The sequence below is a fragment of the Dipodomys spectabilis genome, unplaced genomic scaffold (assembly GCF_019054845.1).
Source record: "Dipodomys spectabilis isolate Male_0828 unplaced genomic scaffold, ASM1905484v1 ptg000313l, whole genome shotgun sequence".
In the NCBI taxonomy this organism is placed as follows: domain Eukaryota; kingdom Metazoa; phylum Chordata; class Mammalia; order Rodentia; family Heteromyidae; genus Dipodomys; species Dipodomys spectabilis.
Window position 1 is genome coordinate 342,533 of NW_024870990.1, and position 16,956 is coordinate 359,488.

General features: G+C 52.0%; 1 protein-coding gene across 2 annotated transcripts in view; it reads right to left on the bottom strand.

Annotated features, from left to right (window-relative positions):
- Positions 1-16,956, bottom strand: part of Tubgcp2 (tubulin gamma complex associated protein 2) — a 23,557-nt gene continuing 6,601 nt past the window's right edge. For both annotated transcript variants that reach the window (XM_042702145.1, XM_042702144.1), the window contains exons 4-18: positions 16,320-16,499; positions 14,100-14,259; positions 13,318-13,525; positions 12,903-13,102; positions 12,282-12,471; positions 9,313-9,458; positions 7,864-8,044; positions 5,998-6,178; positions 4,508-4,680; positions 4,257-4,385; positions 3,529-3,649; positions 2,951-3,094; positions 2,017-2,124; positions 873-1,036; positions 1-293 (exon numbers count right to left, since the gene is read on the bottom strand). In XM_042702145.1, coding sequence (XP_042558079.1) covers positions 149-293; positions 873-1,036; positions 2,017-2,124; positions 2,951-3,094; positions 3,529-3,649; positions 4,257-4,385; positions 4,508-4,680; positions 5,998-6,178; positions 7,864-8,044; positions 9,313-9,458; positions 12,282-12,471; positions 12,903-13,102; positions 13,318-13,525; positions 14,100-14,259; positions 16,320-16,499 — 2,430 coding nt within the window. In that variant the 3' untranslated portion in view covers positions 1-148. The remainder of the gene's footprint in view (positions 294-872; positions 1,037-2,016; positions 2,125-2,950; positions 3,095-3,528; positions 3,650-4,256; positions 4,386-4,507; positions 4,681-5,997; positions 6,179-7,863; positions 8,045-9,312; positions 9,459-12,281; positions 12,472-12,902; positions 13,103-13,317; positions 13,526-14,099; positions 14,260-16,319; positions 16,500-16,956) is intronic.

The window sequence follows — 16,956 nt, forward strand, 5'->3', positions numbered from 1 at the left end:
CAAGATGGGAACTCAAACTATATTTAAGCAGTAATAACACACAGCTCATGTATTCCAGGAGCACTTAAGTACAAATTCTTGGGCCACATGCACCATGGCACCAGCTGGCCCCAAGTAATTTTCCCACATGCTGTCGGTGCTGTCACCGTTACTGAGCAGGGACGGCCACCCTGGGGGCCGGGGCCGAGGTCCCGCGCAGGAGGGGCGCCGGGGGACCGGCCTTCTGGCTCCTCTCCGCAGACAGGCGCTCCAGGCGCCCTAGCCGTTCTGCATAGAAGTCGTTGAAGTCCAGCCTGTGGGTTTGGGAAAGTGAAGCTGAGGCTCTCCTGGAGAGAGCAGGGCGTAGCCACAGGATGCAACCCACAGGAGACCGCCTGCCATGGGCTGCCACGCAGCAGTCCTGTGTCGCCTAAACCGGTGAGCACCAATGACAGAGCTGACCCATGGCCTCCTCCATTTCCTCCTGTCTCAGCTCAGGTGGCCCCTTGGCTCCACACAATATGGAGACGGTGACTTGAAAACCAATGAAACCTAAAAGCTTGAACGCAGAATTGTCTCCAGGAGGACACAGTTGCCAATACAGATAGAGCCCTTTCTCCCAGCTTCTAGATGCCAAGACTCCTGTCACCCCAATACTGACTGATATGGGGGCCTAAGGGTCCCCAGGTGATCCCAAGATATAAACAGATCCTTTCCCAAAGGGAGCATTCCTTCCTGGCAGAATCTGGGTCCCCTCTCCTCCTCTCAACCCCATCAAAGAAACCCACAGCCCCATTTCCTCCCTCTGTGCTCAGCCGACCATTGCCTACAGAGGAGGAGGGTTGGCTGAGGAGGCGGGAGCCTGGGCCTTGCGGGTGGAGGGCAGCACTCACCTGGAGATGACGCTGGCCATGCCGTGCTCCCAGTCACTGCTGCTGTAGACGCTCAGGCGGGCCAGCAGGTCAAGAAGGTGAGTGGAAAAATTCTTGTCAAAGTTGTTGATGGTGGCCTCAAAGCCGGAAGCCAGCTGAGGGGTGTCCACAGGCTCAGCCAGGTGCTAGAAACGAAGCCCAGCAGGGTGAGCGGCCAGCGGCCAGGAGCCAGGCTTCAGCCTCTCCCGAGCCCATAGCTGCACAGCACGTCTTCCTCCTTCCCTTGGTTTTGAATCAGGGATATGAGTTCCAGGACAGTTTTGTGAGATAAAAGATGGCTCCTAAGACTTCCACAAGACATGTCAAAGTGCTTTAGGCAACTGTCACCCACCGTATCTGAAGATTCTCCAGGCTCAGGACGGAAGCCCCAACAGTGCAGTATTGTGGGTCCCCTCTTTACATCAGATCATCTTGCTAATGCTCCCTCTTTCTGAGAAGTGGTCGGAATTCTGCCACCTACTTCCCCTGGCTTTGGCCCACACTCCCATTCTGTGCCTCAGACACACAGGAAGGGTGCTTGCTGCACTGTGTGTGTGTATGCTTTGTGCCAGTCCCGGGGTTTGAACTCAGCCTGGGTGCCACTCTTCAGGGAATTTATGCTCAAGGCTAACAGTCTACCTAAGCCATAACTCCACTTTCAGATTTTGGTTTTTTTGTTTTGTTTTGTTTTTGTGATTAATTGGAGATAAGAGTCTCACAAACTTCCCTGCCCAGGCTATGAGCCTCAGATCACAGCCTCCTAGTAGCTAGGATTACAGGCGGGAGCCACCCTCACCCAGCTTAAACCCTGCTTTAATCCGTGTCCGTGCTGGTGGCCAACCTTGCCAACTCCAGGGCACCCAGGTCTATCCCCTACAGCCCTTGTCTTAGAGTTGGAACCCAGAGGGCTGGAGAGGCTCAGGCCATGCAGCAGACAAAGCACTGCTCTGGCCGGTACGGAACCCAACTCAGGAGTCTGTGTCCCATCAAGGGAGGCGTGGGGGGGGGGGGTGCCTGCAGGACCAGGTGGGGAGTGGTTTGTTCTCCTCAGTGGTGCTAATGCTGACGCCGTGACACAGATGACTAGGAGAAACGGTCTTAGCGGACAAACTATGAGGCCACACACCTTCCGAACAGGGTCCTTCTGGGGACGTTCCTCTGCCCGCTCAGCCTCCCCTGGTGGCTCCAGCATGGTGCCCAGCTCGCTGTCCAGTTTCATGCTCTGTGTAAATTTCTGGCAGTGAGGTCATGAACAAAGGCTTCTGTTAGTTACTTTCACAGCTCTGCACAAACACCAGGCGTTTGGAGTTGCATCTCTGGGAGATTTCAGGTAAGAGGACCTTAGCTACCCTCACAAACTCCCTGGTCCACTTTTCAGAGTGTTTTCATTGACTTCCCTAAGTTTTCCCATGCTGTTTCCCTATTTGGAAACTCAACCTGGCTTCTGGGCCCCTAGAATGGACTCAAGTTGGATATCTGAGGAATGGAATCTGGGATGGAGTCCAGGATGCACTCAACATGGCTTCTAGAGCCTGAGGGATGGAGTCCAGAGGCCTACCCTTCCCTCCGTAACCTGCTACCACCTACATCTCCCATCTGCCTTGTCCTGACACTTTCCCAAGTGCTACCTGCAGAGTGCCCTACTCTACCCCTAGCACCTTCTAGCCCAGTGGCCCTGGCTGCCCCTTTACCATCCAACACTCATTTTCAGCACAATGTTTTAAGGTAACTAATTGCAACAAGCATCCGAGAGATACTTAACAGAAATGGGTATTAAAATTCTGGGGAGAAAAAAAAAAGCAAAGGCTTAGAAGATGCTCAGGACAGAGGCCAGTACTAGGGGTGAAGTGGGAGGAATGAGGCAGCAGGCAGCTCTGCCCATGCCCAGCAAAGGGCCTCAAGAAAGAACACACTCACCATGAAGACCCGGGAGCTCTGAGCGCAGCGGGGATGCTGACAGGGCTATGTCTGGATGCCTGCTCCTGCCCCGCCTGCCCATGTGCCCCCCCTCCCCCGACCCGCACTGCCCTGCACCGGCCCACACCTGGGCCCACTCTTACCTGCATGCAGTTGGTGAACATAACACACACAGACATGAGCTTGGAGAAGACCTTCAGCAGCTCAGGGTTGGTCAACATACAGTCCTTCAAGCAATTGTCCAGGAAGCTTGTGTGGTGGCCAAGGACATCGTCAATGTTGGAGGCCTGGGAAGAAAGGGCTGAAACTCAGCACTGTTAAGAGTAACCCAAGACTATTCTCTCAGAATGGTTCGCTGAAGACACTAGGTGCACATGGTCTTCAGGTCTGCCGTGGTGAGCTTTTACTTACACAGGAGTTCATAGTTCGAATGTACCTACTATCTCATGGGGGTTACTTATTTGTCTCTCCCTCTCTCAACAACTCTCACATCTACCATGATACAAAGAAGCAACTATTTGTAGAGGCTCTCTGAATGAACTTGAGGCTGTGTGCCCTCTTCTCAGCCTCCTCCTTGGCTGAGGAGGGCAGGCGCGGACTACAGACGTGCTCCTGCGGTCTCTGACACCTGGATACGTGTGGCTCTGGAGACTGCTGCGAAGTCCACCCTGGCTGGCAAAGAGCCTTTCAAATACTACCCTCCATGGAAGCACAAACTCACGGATTTCAGGTTTTTCTCAAGGATGTGCCAGGTTGGTTCCATCACTTCAAACATCATGTAGTACTGAATATTCTGAACAAAGTTGAGCATGCGCTGCCGCAGAGTGAAAGCGCTGGCAAACCTGAGTACACAGAGAGTTACAGGGAGGTGATGTGCAGACGGTCGCGCCTCTGGCAGGGAGGCTTCCCGCAGCAGACAGCAGCTCTGATGCGTGTCAGTGCTGACTGACACGGAGCTGGAGCCGGTGGCTGCATCAGGACCGCAGGGAAGCATGCTGGCCAGCCCAACGCTCACACGTCTGGCAAAGTCAGTGCATGTGGAGCACAGACCAGCCACCCTGGAGGCAAGTGGACAACGCCAGCAGCCACCCCACAGCAGACATCACATCCTGTGCTTTACAAATTGTTTTCCATCAACCTTTTCTTCAAATCCCATCTAATCCAAGACCAATGTACAAAGGACCTCTAGCAGAGGAGCCCACACACACGGCTGCATGCTTAGAAGAGGAAGCAGAGGCTTTTCCCCTGAAAGGGGCTTTGACCTGCAGACTGACCCAGGTCTAAGGGTGGGCCACCCTGCAGGGTCAACCGTGGTACCATGCCATGTTCCCAAGTCATGAAGCAGACGCATCACACTAGCACACAAGCTAGTGTGACCCTCGCATCAGCTTTTCAAGGATCTAAGCATGAAACCACCCTCGGAGGGACGGGAAAGCGTGCACGACGTACCACTTGGCCGAGTGCAGTGTGTGCTGCTTGGCGGTCTTGTTGCTGATCCAGACACTGCACAGCTGCCTCTCCACGTGCTTACAGTAGAACATGTGCCGGAAGAGCATCTGATAGCGCGTGAGTGCCTTCCTGCACGGTGTGTCAGACACCGGGGAGGGAGTTACAGGGTGCCCTGGCGGCGACAACACCTCCACACACCATGCAGGGTGCCGCTGTCCCACAGACCCGGCTCCGGGCGGCCCAGGGCTCACCTGTTAATGATCAGTGACAGGGGCCACTTGACCATGTAGTCGAAGGAGAAGGCCTCCAGGCCACTCAGAGTGAGCTCGGTGGGGTCGGCGTGGGTCATGGCCTTCTCCTGCTTGGTCTCAATGGCCAGAACTCGCAGCAGCTGAGTGATGAGGTCATGAGGCATCAAGTCAATCTTGTGGGAGAAAAATCAAAGTGTCCAATTCTTAGAGGAAAAAACTAGTCATTCCTGACCTATACTTACCCCTGCATCATGGGTTGGAAAAGTAACAAAGTTCCTGAATACTGAGATGGTATGAATTTCTTTTAAGGGTCTGGGAATGGAACCAGAGTCCTGTGCATACTTACCAAGTGTCCTACCACTAAGCTACACCCTGACTCTTAAGTATTAGAGGCCAGCTTAAAAATTCAAATACCACCCAAGTGCCGGTGGCTCACACTTGTCATCCTAGCTACTCAGGAGGCTGAGATCTGAGCATTAGGGTTCAAAGCCAGCCTGGGCAAGAAAGTCTGTGAGACTCTTATCTCCATTAAGCCAGTGGAAAACCAGAAGTGGCACTGTGGCTCAAGTTGGTAGAGAGCTTGCCTTGAGCTGAAGAGCTAAGGGACTGCACCCAGGCCCAGAGTTCAAGACCCATGACCAACAATAACAACAAAGTCAACTAAGTGGGAATTCAAAAGTTAGGCTGTGAGTGTGGTGGCTCAGTAGTAGAGCATTTGCCCAGCATGTGTAAGACCAGTGTTCAATCCCCAACACCTCCCATGCAAGTGGAAGAGAAAAACACTGCTGCCTTTTAAATGCCTCCTGTTGAGCCTCAAGAAGAATCAGATAAACCAAGTCTGTTAGGATTGAAATCATTCTTCTAGAGTAAGCACTGCATACAGGTGGCCAGGATAGACTAGAAGCTAGAGTTCTGAATACAGGAAAAGGATGAAACAGAGTTGAAATAAATTGTTTGCAAGTATGAAATCGAACCATGAGAACTGTTGAGATTGTTTTAGGAAGGGAAAGGGGAGAGGGGAGACTGGAATATGTTATAAACACAGTGAAATCCCCCTATATAACTAATGAAAGTTAACTAACAAAAAAATAAAAAGCAGAAGGAAAAAGAAGTCAGAGTTCTCAGTAATATCAACTAGCAGAAGACAGACCCATGACTAGTCTCCAATAAAGACAGACCAATGTCCACCAGGTGCCAAAGAACCCCCTCTGCTCCCCAAGCCCTGGCAAGGACGAGAGCAGGGGTATGTCCACAAGGATTCTGCAAGGCCAGCCTGACCTGACACGGGGACCCCAGGCCAGCAGCCTTCAGGAGACCTGACGTATCCAACCCTCAGGAGATGCTGAAGCATCCAGAAGGTTCTGGAATGAGGAAGAACACACAGCACAAGTCCTTGGCCTTTTGGTCAGTGCTGGGTTGAGCTGGGCCCTACTGTGTGCTTACATCCAGTGTCTCAGAAGTGGGGTGCTGTGCTTAGAAACAGCACTCACTTTGAGGTCATCTTTGAAGGGATCAGTGTTGGCAGTGCTCATCCGCAGGGCCAACTCCAGCAGTGCCTCCAGACGTGTGGGTGTGATGTCCTCCACTGGCTTCCTGAGCTCTTCCTCAGTGAGGTCCATGAAGTGCACAAAGAAGTCGCCCTGGTCCATCAGGAAGTAGCGCTTGATGGACCTGCACAGGGAGGGGGAACTGAGCACATCACACAGGGAGAGGAACTGAGCACACTGCACAGGGAGAGGAACTGAGCACATCACACAGGGAGAGGAACTGAGCACACTGCACAGGGAGAGGAACTGAGCACACTGCACAGGGAGAGGCACTGAGCACACTGCACAGGGAGAGGAACTGAGCACATCACACAGGGAGAGGAACTGAGCACATCACACGGAGAGGAACTGAGCTCATCACACAGGGAGAGGAACTGAGCACACTGCACAGGGAGAGGAACTGAGCACACTGCACAGGGAGAGGAACTGAGCACATCACACAGGGAGAGGAACTGAGCACATCACACGGAGAGGAACTGAGCTCATCACACAGGGAGAGGAACTGAGCACATCACACAGGAGAGGAACTGAGCACACTGCACAGGGAGAGGAACTGAGCACACTGCACAGGGAGAGGCACTGAGCACATCACACAGGGAGAGGAACTGAGCACATCACACAGGGAGAGGAACTGAGCACACTGCACAGGGAGAGGAACTGAGCACACTGCACAGGGAGAGGCACTGAGCACATCACACAGGGAGAGGAACTGAGCTCATCACACAGGGAGAGGAACTGAGCACACTGCACAGAGAGAGGAACTGAGCACACTGCACAGGGAGAGGCACTGAGCACATCACACAGGGAGAGGAACTGAGCACATCACACAGGGAGAGGAACTGAGCACACTGCACAGGGAGAGGCACTGAGCACACTGCACAGGGAGAGGCACTGAGCACATCACACAGGGAGAGGAACTGAGCACATCACACAGGGAGGGGGAACTGAGCACATCACACAGGGAGAGGAACTGAGCACACTGCACAGGCAGAGGAACTGAGCACACTGCACAGGCAGAGGAACTGAGCACACTGCACAGGGAGAGGAACTGAGCACATCACACAGGGAGAGGAACTGAGCACACTGCACAGGGAGAGGAACTGAGCTCATCACACAGGGAGAGGAACTGAGCACACTGCACAGGGAGAGGAACTGAGCACACTGCACAGGGAGAGGAACTGAGCACATCACACAGGGAGAGGAACTGAGCACACTGCACAGGGAGAGGAACTGAGCACACAGGGAGAGGAACTGAGCACACTGCACAGGGAGAGGAACTGAGCACATCTTACAGGGAGAGGAACTGAGCACACTGCACAGGGAGAGGAACTGAGCATACTGCACAGGGAGAGGAACTGAGCACACTGCACAGGGAGAGGAACTGAGCACATCACACAGGGAGAGGAACTAAGCACACTGCACAGGGAGAGGCACTGAGCACACAGGGAGAGGAACTGAGCACACTGCACAGGGAGAGGCACTGTGCATACTGGCTGTGCACAGACTTCCACACAACCACCACCAAAGAGAGGGCTTGGGTAGTTCTCTGCAGCTCTCTGAGGGGTGGACACGGTACTACCACTTGGGCTGTGGCAGAGAAAGTATGGCTAGTCCCTGGAACACACAGTCCATCTCACACTCTTCAGTGGACACATGGTACCATGAGCTAGACAGTCTGGCAGCTTGCCCACTTTCACAAAATAAAAACAGGATTGCTAAGAGAAACACTCCAATCTCATCCCCATGATCACAGATTCTACTCATGCATAGAAAGTAAGCGGTACCCACGGTAACCGAGTAAAGAACTACCTCAAGTGTGCCACTAGCTCCTTCTCCTCCATCAGGAAGTCCAGCAGCACCTTGCTGGCATAGTTGAATGCCTTCTCGATCTGCTCAACGTACACTCGCTCTTGGAGTGTGTAGATGATCTCTTTGGCTACCGGGCAGGTAACATCACGGCCACACTCTCTGACCACATTTAGGTATTTTCCTAAAAGAGGATGGCAGATACAAACTGTCACTTTGAACCTCAGGATGGTGTCTCACAGGCCCTGCCAAACCCTAGGCAGTGCACTGGCCATGACACAGCCCTGTACTTGCTTGGTCCAGGCAAAGGCATAGTCCCCAAAGGGACTGGCCAGTAACTCTGGTGACCTGTAGTGGCTCTTCATGTCTTCATTTTCCCAGTCTTGTGCCCAGGAATAATTTCAAAAGGGCCTTATGACAACCAGGTTGCTAAACCATCTTCTACTCTTTCTACCCTAGCTCAGCTCTCATAATTAATAGAGCAAGGCCCTGAGGGACTCACCCAGTATCTAAATCAATCCTAACCTGTGTGGCATGACTAACAGGGCAACTGACCCAGCAGGCATGGGTCAGTTCTTGGTAGTTTTTCCTCCGGTGAAACAGTTTTAGAAGTTAGAAACCAAAGACAGAACCTTCCAGTCAAGGGACAGAAAGAGGCCAGGTTCCACTGAGCATAGGAACTACAAGTGGTCAGTACGGTGGCTAAGTCTTCCCAGGCCACAGGGTTAGTTTTATTTTTTTTGGGGGGGGGGATCCAGTCGTGGGGCCTGAACTCTGGGCCTGGGCGCTGTCTCTCAGCTCTTCAGCTCAAGGCTAGCGCTCTAGCACTTGAGCCACAGCGCCACTTCCGGCTTTTTTCTTTTTGCTTATGTGGTGCTGGGGAATCCAACCTAGGGCCTCATGCATGCAAGGCAAGCGCTTTACCACTGAGCCACCTTCTCAGCCCCCAGGCCACAGGGTTAGAAGGACATGACCTCTCCAAGCTGTGGTCAGTACACTAGCTAAGTCTTCTCAGGCCACAGGAGCTAAAAGGGCACAAGTTCTCCAAGCTGTGGTCAGTACACTGGCTAAGTCTTCCCACGGCCACAGGAGCTAGAACGGCACAAGTTCTCCAAGCTGTGGTCAGTACACTGGCTAAGTCTTCTCAGGCCACAGGAGCTAGAAGGGCACAAGTTCTCCAAGCTGTGGTCAGTACACTGGCTAAGTCTTCTCAGGCCACAGGAGCTAGAAGGGCACAAGTTCTCCAAGCTGTGGTCAGTACACTGGCTAAGTCTTCTCAGGCCACAGGAGCTAGAAGGGCACAAGTTCTCCAAGCTGTGGTCAGTACACTGGCTAAGTCTTCCCAGGCCACAGGAGCTAGAAGGGCACAAGTTCTCCAAGCTGTAGTCAGTTCACTGGCTAAGTCTTCCTAGGCCACAGGAGCTAGGACACGAGTTCTCCAGCTGCGCTCACCTGTGCTGAGGATCTTGCCCGCCACCTTCTGCAGGAAGGAGGGTATCTGCTGAGGCACCACGGTGTACCGCTGGTCCCAGTACTTGTCATTGTAGTCCTCCTGGATCTTCTCCTTCCGCAGCTCATGCTCCTCGACCATGAACTCACTGGAAGTCATGGAGGGCATCTCAGGCCACCAGGGGACAAGCACAGCTGCCAGGAGGTGGCTAGCTGCATGCTTCCAGAAGCGCCTCACTAAGGCAGGCATGACTCACTGTTGTTAGTTCTCAGCTGTGAGTTAAAATCTAACTTGCTGGGCAGCAATGTCTCATCTCTGTAATCCTACCTACTCAGAAGGCTGAGATCCGAGGATCACAGTTCAAAGTCAGCCCAGGCAGGAAAGTCTATGAGACTTTTTTTTTTGTCGGTTGTGGGGCTTGAACTCTGGACCTGGGCACTATCTTTCAGCTCTTCAGCTCAAGGCTAGCGCTCTACCACTAGAGCCACAGTGCCACTTCTGGCTTTTTCTGCTTATGGTGCTGAGGAATCAAACCCAGGGCCTCATGCATGCAAGGCAAGCGCTCTACCACTGAGCCACCTTCCCAGCCCTCCGTGAGACTCTTATCGCCAATAAACCACCAGAAAACCAGAAGTGGTGCTGTGGCTCAAGTGGTAGAGCACTAGCCTTGAGCTGAAGAGCTGAGAGACAGTGCCCAGCCCCAGAGTTCAAACCCTACAACTGACCAAACAATAAAAAAAATAAAAAATAAGGGGCTGGGAGGGTGGCTCAGTGGTAGAGCGCTTGCCATGCATGCATGAGGCCCTGGGTTCGATTCCTCAGCACCACATACACAGAAAAAGCTGGAAGTGGGTGCTATGGCTCAGGTGGTAAAGTGCTAGCCTTGAGCTGAAGAGCTCAGAACAGTGCCCAGGCCCAGAGGTCAAGTCCACGACCAGCAATAATAATCATAATCATAATAATCATAATCATAATAAATGTAACCTCACTTTGGAGTGAGTGTCTAATGTGCTGATGGCACAGCCCTTGCAACACAGGCTGTCACCAACAGGACCAGACACCATTCTATGGAGTTTAAATTGGTCAGGTGCAGTGGCTCCTGCTTGTAATCTCTACTTAAAAGGCAATCAGAGCTGGGTGTTGATGGCTCACACCTGTAATCCTAGCTACTGAGAAGGCTGAGATCTGAGGATCATGGTTCAAAGCCAGAAAGTTTAAATTGGTCAGGTGCAGTGGCTCCTGCTTGTAATCTCCACTTAAAAGGCAATCAGAGCTGGGTGTTGATGGCTCACACCTGTAATCCTAGCTACTGAGAAGGCTGAGATCTGAGGATCATGGTTCAAAGCCAGAAAGGAAAGTCCATGAAGCTCTAATCTCCAATTAAACATCAAAAAGCCGAGGATCTACAGCTCAAAAAGTAGAGCACTAGCCTTGAGCAAAGAAGCTCAGGGACAGCAGCCCCCAGGCCCTGAGCTCAAGCCCCAAGACCAGCATTAAAAAAAATTTAAAAAGTCAATCAAGGTCTGGGAAGGTGGCTCAGTGGTAGAGTGCTTGCCTTGCATACATGAGGCCCTGGGTTCAATTCCTCAGCACCACATAAGCAGAAAAAAAAAAGCCAGAAGTGGCGTTGTGGCTCAAGTGGTAGAGCGCTAGCCTTGAGCTGAAGAGCTGAGGGACAGCACCCAGGCCCAGAGTTCAGGCCCACGGCCGGACCCAAAAAAAAAAAAAGGTCAATCAAGAGGATTGCAAGGATTCATTGTTTTGTTTTTTGCCAGTCCTGGGGATTGAACTCAGGGCCTGGGCACTGTCCCTGGCCTGCTTTTGTGCTCAATGTTAGCACTCTACCACTTGAACCACAGCACCACTTCTGGCTTTTTCTGTGTATGTGGAATTGAGGAACGGAACCCAGGACTTCATGCATGCTAGGCAAGCACTCTACCACTAAGCCATATTCCCAGCCCAGGATTGCAGTGTTTTTTTGTTTTTGTTTTTTTGCCAGTCCTGGGGCTTGAAGTTGGGGCCTGGGCACTGTCCCCGAGCCTCTCTGTGTTCAAGGCTAGCTCTCTACCACTTGAGCCACAGCCCCACTTCCAGCCTCTTCTGTTTATGTGGTACTGAGGAATTGAACCCAGGGCTTCATGCATGCTAGGCAGGCATTCTACCACTGAGCCACCTCCCCAGCCCAGGATTGCAGTTTTGAGGCCAGCCAGGCATAAAATGGAAGAATTAAAAAAAAAAAAAAAAACTAGGCCTGGTGGCACACATCATCTTACTTAGAAGGTGAGGGGGAGAATTGTAAGATCACAGTTCAGGGCCAGAGCAGACAAAAAGTTAGCACAAGCTGGGCACAAACCTGTTCTCCTGGCTAGGCACAGGTAAGAGCATTACGGCCCAATACAAAACCCACGGGACCCTACCTAATAAAAGCAAAAAGGGTATGGCTCAAGTGACCGAGCAGTGTCCAACAAGCACAAGGCCCAAGTTCAAACCCCAGTACTGAAAAGAAAAAATAATTGTTTTGTGCAACCAGTTAACAAGTTCCTTGCTAGGCTCACCATACTAGATTCTGTCACTGTTTGGCCCTCGGTAAAGAACCACAGGTGCAGCCTGTGGCAGTGGGTTGAGAAGTCACACTGCATACCACACTTCCAAAGTGACTTCAACAGGCATGTCTCAGTGGAGTAGTCCTTGTAAGCGAGTCCTTTAGTTTTAAGTGCCAAGGCACATTCTGTCGAGGGGCGCCCACTTATCAGGAAGGGTGTCCCACACTGAGGGGTCTGAGGGTATCCTCTCCAAAGAGTCCTTATGCCCTTCTCCAAAAATACAAAGTCTCTGAAAGGCAGCCAAGCAACTGATTCTCCCGTCTCTGGCTCACAGCTGAAGGCTATGTGAGACATCTGCTTGATGTGTTCCATGTCAGAGGCCAGAATCCTCCAGAAAGAATAAGTGGCAAGCACCCACAGGGGCCTACCTGTATGGGTCATGGATGATGCCCCTGTATATCCACTTCTCCAGGACCTCAAAGTAGGGTACGCTGGCTGCTTTGGTCAGGTACAAGCAGAGCTCCTGTGCCTGGCTGTCCCCAGTGTAGTTGAAGCTCCTGTCATGGAGAAGGCTCAGTGTTGACCCGCCAACACACTCACCTTTATCCACGGAGGAGGCTGCAAGGAGAAAGGGAAGCTTACGGTAAGGACATCCACACGCTCCTCCAGTAGTGCCTCTTGGCTCACCGGACCTCCTCACTGGACAGAAACTTCCTCTGTGGCGTGCTCAGTTATACAACAGTTACTGGTAATTAAGCCTTACTAAGACAAGCCTCCAGGCTGGCATGGTGACCACACTGGTCCTCCTGGCACCCAGGAAGTTGAAGCAAGAGGATTTTGAGTTTGAGGTTACATATCAAGATCTTGCCTCTCAAAAAACAAACAACAAAAAAGAAAAAAAGACCCTTTCCCCTGCAGACCACTAAAAAAGTAGCTCTGTCTTATGATCCTGGCATTAGAATAAGATATCAGTGTCCAGTCTGGGTGGCCCCTACGCACTTAGGCCAAGAGCTTTTCCAACTACACCCGCCTACCAAGCTGATGCGTACCCAGAGAGGCCAGGATGTCCACAGTGCGCATGGCTGGCTGGATATAGAACCAGAGCTTCTGCAGCGACAGGAGGCCCTGCCTGTGCAGCTGCTCCAGCTGTGTGACCAGGATCAGGTACTCCTTCACGAGGGTTCTCATGGCAGCGGCTAGAGCATGGTTCACCTGCCCATACTCAAAGGAAGACTTCTCCTCAATGAACCTGCAAGAATGACACACTAGAAACAGCCAGCGCTCCGGGTGCAGAAGCACGGCCACTCCAAATCCCATTCTTCCCAGGAAGCAAACGACTCGCTCCGCTGCTTACAACCCAAGGGGCTCAAGACATGGTTGGCAACTCTGTGTTAGGAGACTGAGTCACAGAGCCACTGAACAAATCTGGAGCTGGACACATACGGTAGGTTGAGTGGGGCCCACCTGGTCACAGTTGAGTAGCTGGCAGCCGCAGGAAGGATTCTGTGCACCAGCTCCCGGATGGACAGGTCCAGGTTGGGGTCCACTAGGAAGGTGCGGCTCTGCCTCCCTGCCAGGGGCTGGGCAGTGACGTACCTGCCGTCCACACCCATAAGCACATAGAGCAGGTCCTCCACCACGGCTGACTCCTGGGAGGCCAAGGGCAGTGCGCCTGTAGGGCACAGGCACCCCTGGACTGGCAGGCTCCTCACACCTCTCACCACCCTGGTCTGACAGCCCTCCTACAGGTATGGATGGAAGGAAGCTGTCTCTCACAGGCTATGTGTTGAATGCTTGACAAACCAGTGGGGGCACTATTTTGGAAGGTTCTGGAAACTTTAGGAAGTGAGGCACAGTTAGAGAAAGGCTCAATGGGGGAGGAGTACCTTTGAAACTCATACCTAGTCCCAGACCCTTCTCTGCAATCTGCTTCCTGTCAGCCTCACACCACGGTGTAGTCCCCCAACGAGACACCAAGGACTGTGGTCTGAGATCTCTCAAATGGAGCCAAAATAATACTATAATATTAGCATGTTATAACTCAAATATAATTGTCCCCCACAGGCTATGTGTTGAATGTTTTGTCTGAGAGGCTCTGGAAATAGCAGAGGTGGTACCCGAGGAAGCAGGCCACTGGGGTGCTCCTGAGTGGTGGGTGAGGCCTGCTGCCTGCCCACAGCCCTCACTGTCAAGGTGCCATCACATTAGCAAACGTGACATACGCGAGAAAGAAACGCATCACATACCTATAGGCAAAACCATGTCTGAGCTTAAACCTGAGCCAACCAGGAAATCTCCAACTAGTGTTGGTCTCTCGTACACCCATACTGGGAAGACAGGGAGGTGCTGGCCTGAGTTTTTTTTGTTCTGTTTGTCTCGAAGTATCTTTCTTGTAAGCTCCAGAGACTAGTGAGCATATGAAATATACATATGTATATATATATATAGAGAGAGAGAGAGGGGGGGGGACAGAGAGACAGAGAGTTCAGTGCAAATAAAACAAACACATAAATACATTGATGTATCTTTAGCATAAAAGTATCAATACAACTTTGGCACATAAAAAGTCAATCATCTGCTGGGTTCTTATAATTATAGCTATTCAGGAGTTTTGAGATCTGAGGATCATGATTCAAAGCAAATCCAGAAGAAAAGTCCATGAGACACTATTTCCAATTACCCAGCAAAATACTGGAAGTAGAAGTGTGGTTCAAGTTGGAAGAATGTCAGCATAGGGCCCTGAGTGTGCAAAAGCATGCATGCACACACACACACACACACACACATATCAATCATTTAACACAGATGAAGTTTTATCATGTTCAAAAGTGAGGTGTACTTTTACATGCCTACACTACCACCAGGGGCTGGGGAACAAGAGAGATGGACAGATCTGCCTTCCTTAGGGTTTTGGTCCAGCAAGGGACCTAAAGGAGCAGTGGGAGAGGCTGTGCCTTGCCACAGGGCTGGTGTTCCAGGTTAGGACACCACTTAGGAAGAACCTGAACTGCATGCTTTGACAGTGACTGCGTCTCATACTACTTGGCACTGGCAACTGCAGCTCACCACACGGAGAAGGCCCTGTTCCACAAAGGCCTGCTCTGGCACACAGGAGCACCGCCCTCCCAGGGACTGGCCACCAAAGGCTGATTAGGTCAGTCAATATTTAAAAGTACTGCCTTGGGGGCTGGGAAGTTGGCTCAGTGGTAGAGTGCTTGCCTTGCATGCATGAGGCCCTAGGTTCGATTCCTCAGCACCACATAAGCAAAAAGAAAAAAAAAAAAGTACTGCCTTGGGTGGTCAGTTAGAGGAGCAAGTACAGGCTGACTGCACCAAACAGGAAGTGTGTCCTCCTCTGCTACAGAGAGCATAGTATAAGGGCAATGTGAGCTGTGGGCAGAAATCTAGGTACCGGGGACATGCCCAACAAGCTCAGCAGTATCCCTGCTGAAGCCCCTGTGCTGCCTACACAGGCTGAGCGGGGGACCCAGCAGAGGGGCAGCGGGACGGGGCAGGGGCAGCGGGACCTGGCAGAGGGGCAGTGGGACGGGACAGCAGGGACCCGGCAGAGGGGTAGCGGGCAGTGCAGGGGTAGATGGCAGGGCTCTCAGGATTACAAACGTGAGCATGTAACAACTATATAATAAAGATGCCAAGATTCATCAAACAATCAAGATAGGATACAAGAAAGCCAATAAAGGCCGGGCGCTGGTGGCTCACACCTGTAATCCTAGCTACTCAGGAGGCTGAGATCTGAGGATCGCGGTTCAAAGCTAGCCCAGGCAGGAGAGACCGTGAGACTCCTATCTCCAATAAACCACCAGAAAACCGGAAGTGGCGCTGTAGCTCAAGTGGTAGAGCGCTAGCCTTGAGCTGAAGAGCTGAGGGACAGCGCCCAGGCCCAGAGTTCAAGCCCCATGACCGACAAAAAAAAAAGAAAGCCAATAAACACAGGAAGAACAGTAGGAGAATATAACCTAGAGAAAACACAGTAACAATCTAGAAAGTACTAATAGGTCACTGTCACAAATTCCAGGAAAGAGTCATGACTCATGCTGGCTCCGATTCGTGTGTTCACAAGTGGACCTCATAGCTGAATTATTTTTTCTTCTGATTCACAATTTCTGACTGAAAGGCATGACCCTGCCTCAGCCCCTCTAAAGGCATTGGAACTTAAACTCAAGGCCTTGAGCCCCAGCTCAGGATTTTGCTCATGACTGGCTCTCTACCGCTTGAGCCACAGCTCCACTTCCGGCTTTTTGGCAGTTAACTGGAGGTAAGAGTCTCACAGACTTTACTGCCCGGGCTGGCTTTGAACCGTGATCCTCAGATCTCAGCTTGGATACAGGTGTTAGCCACCAGCACCCAGCTAACATTCATTCTTAATAAGCAACAGAGAAGCCCACCCGGTTGGTGCTAAGCACTGCTCTCGACGCCTCACCTACGCGCTGGGCCCGACACGGTACCTGCTGCAGCGAGGACGCAGTGGCCACGCTGCCAAGCTGCTTCCTCAGCTCCTCCAGCTCCTGTGTGGACATCTTGGAAGCTAAGGCAGGGACACTGAAGCTGCTGGTGGCACTGCTGACCACAGCAGAAGCTGCAAGCTCAGCTCTTTCTTTTGCATTCTGTTGCAAATACTGCAGTGTCTGAAAACATGCAGAACTACACATTAGAACTAGGTCAGTGTTTGCATACTGGTCTACCTTAGCCTACACTTCACCTACACACTCACTTGTGGAGGGAGAAGGCACCCCTGGCCTTCAGCTGTGGCCCAGTCTCCAGAAGCTCACATGCACCCACCATGCCTCCAAAGCACCAAGGAAAGGACCCTTCACATCCTGAGTCAGTCCTAACTCTGCCCCCAGTACAGAAACCTTCCCCTACTATACCTGTGGTTCCTGGCTGAAAGACTTCCCTCACCTGTCCTGGCACTGGTGGCCTACGTGCCCCAGACACACCCCTCCATCCACGATGGGTGACTTAACATGTCATGCTCAATCTCAGCAAGTTACTGACACCTTGGAGGTGGAGAGGGTAGGGAATCAGGTAAAAAGCAAAAGCGCCCCTCCCCAGGTACTCCTTGAATTTTTTGTTTCTCCTGGC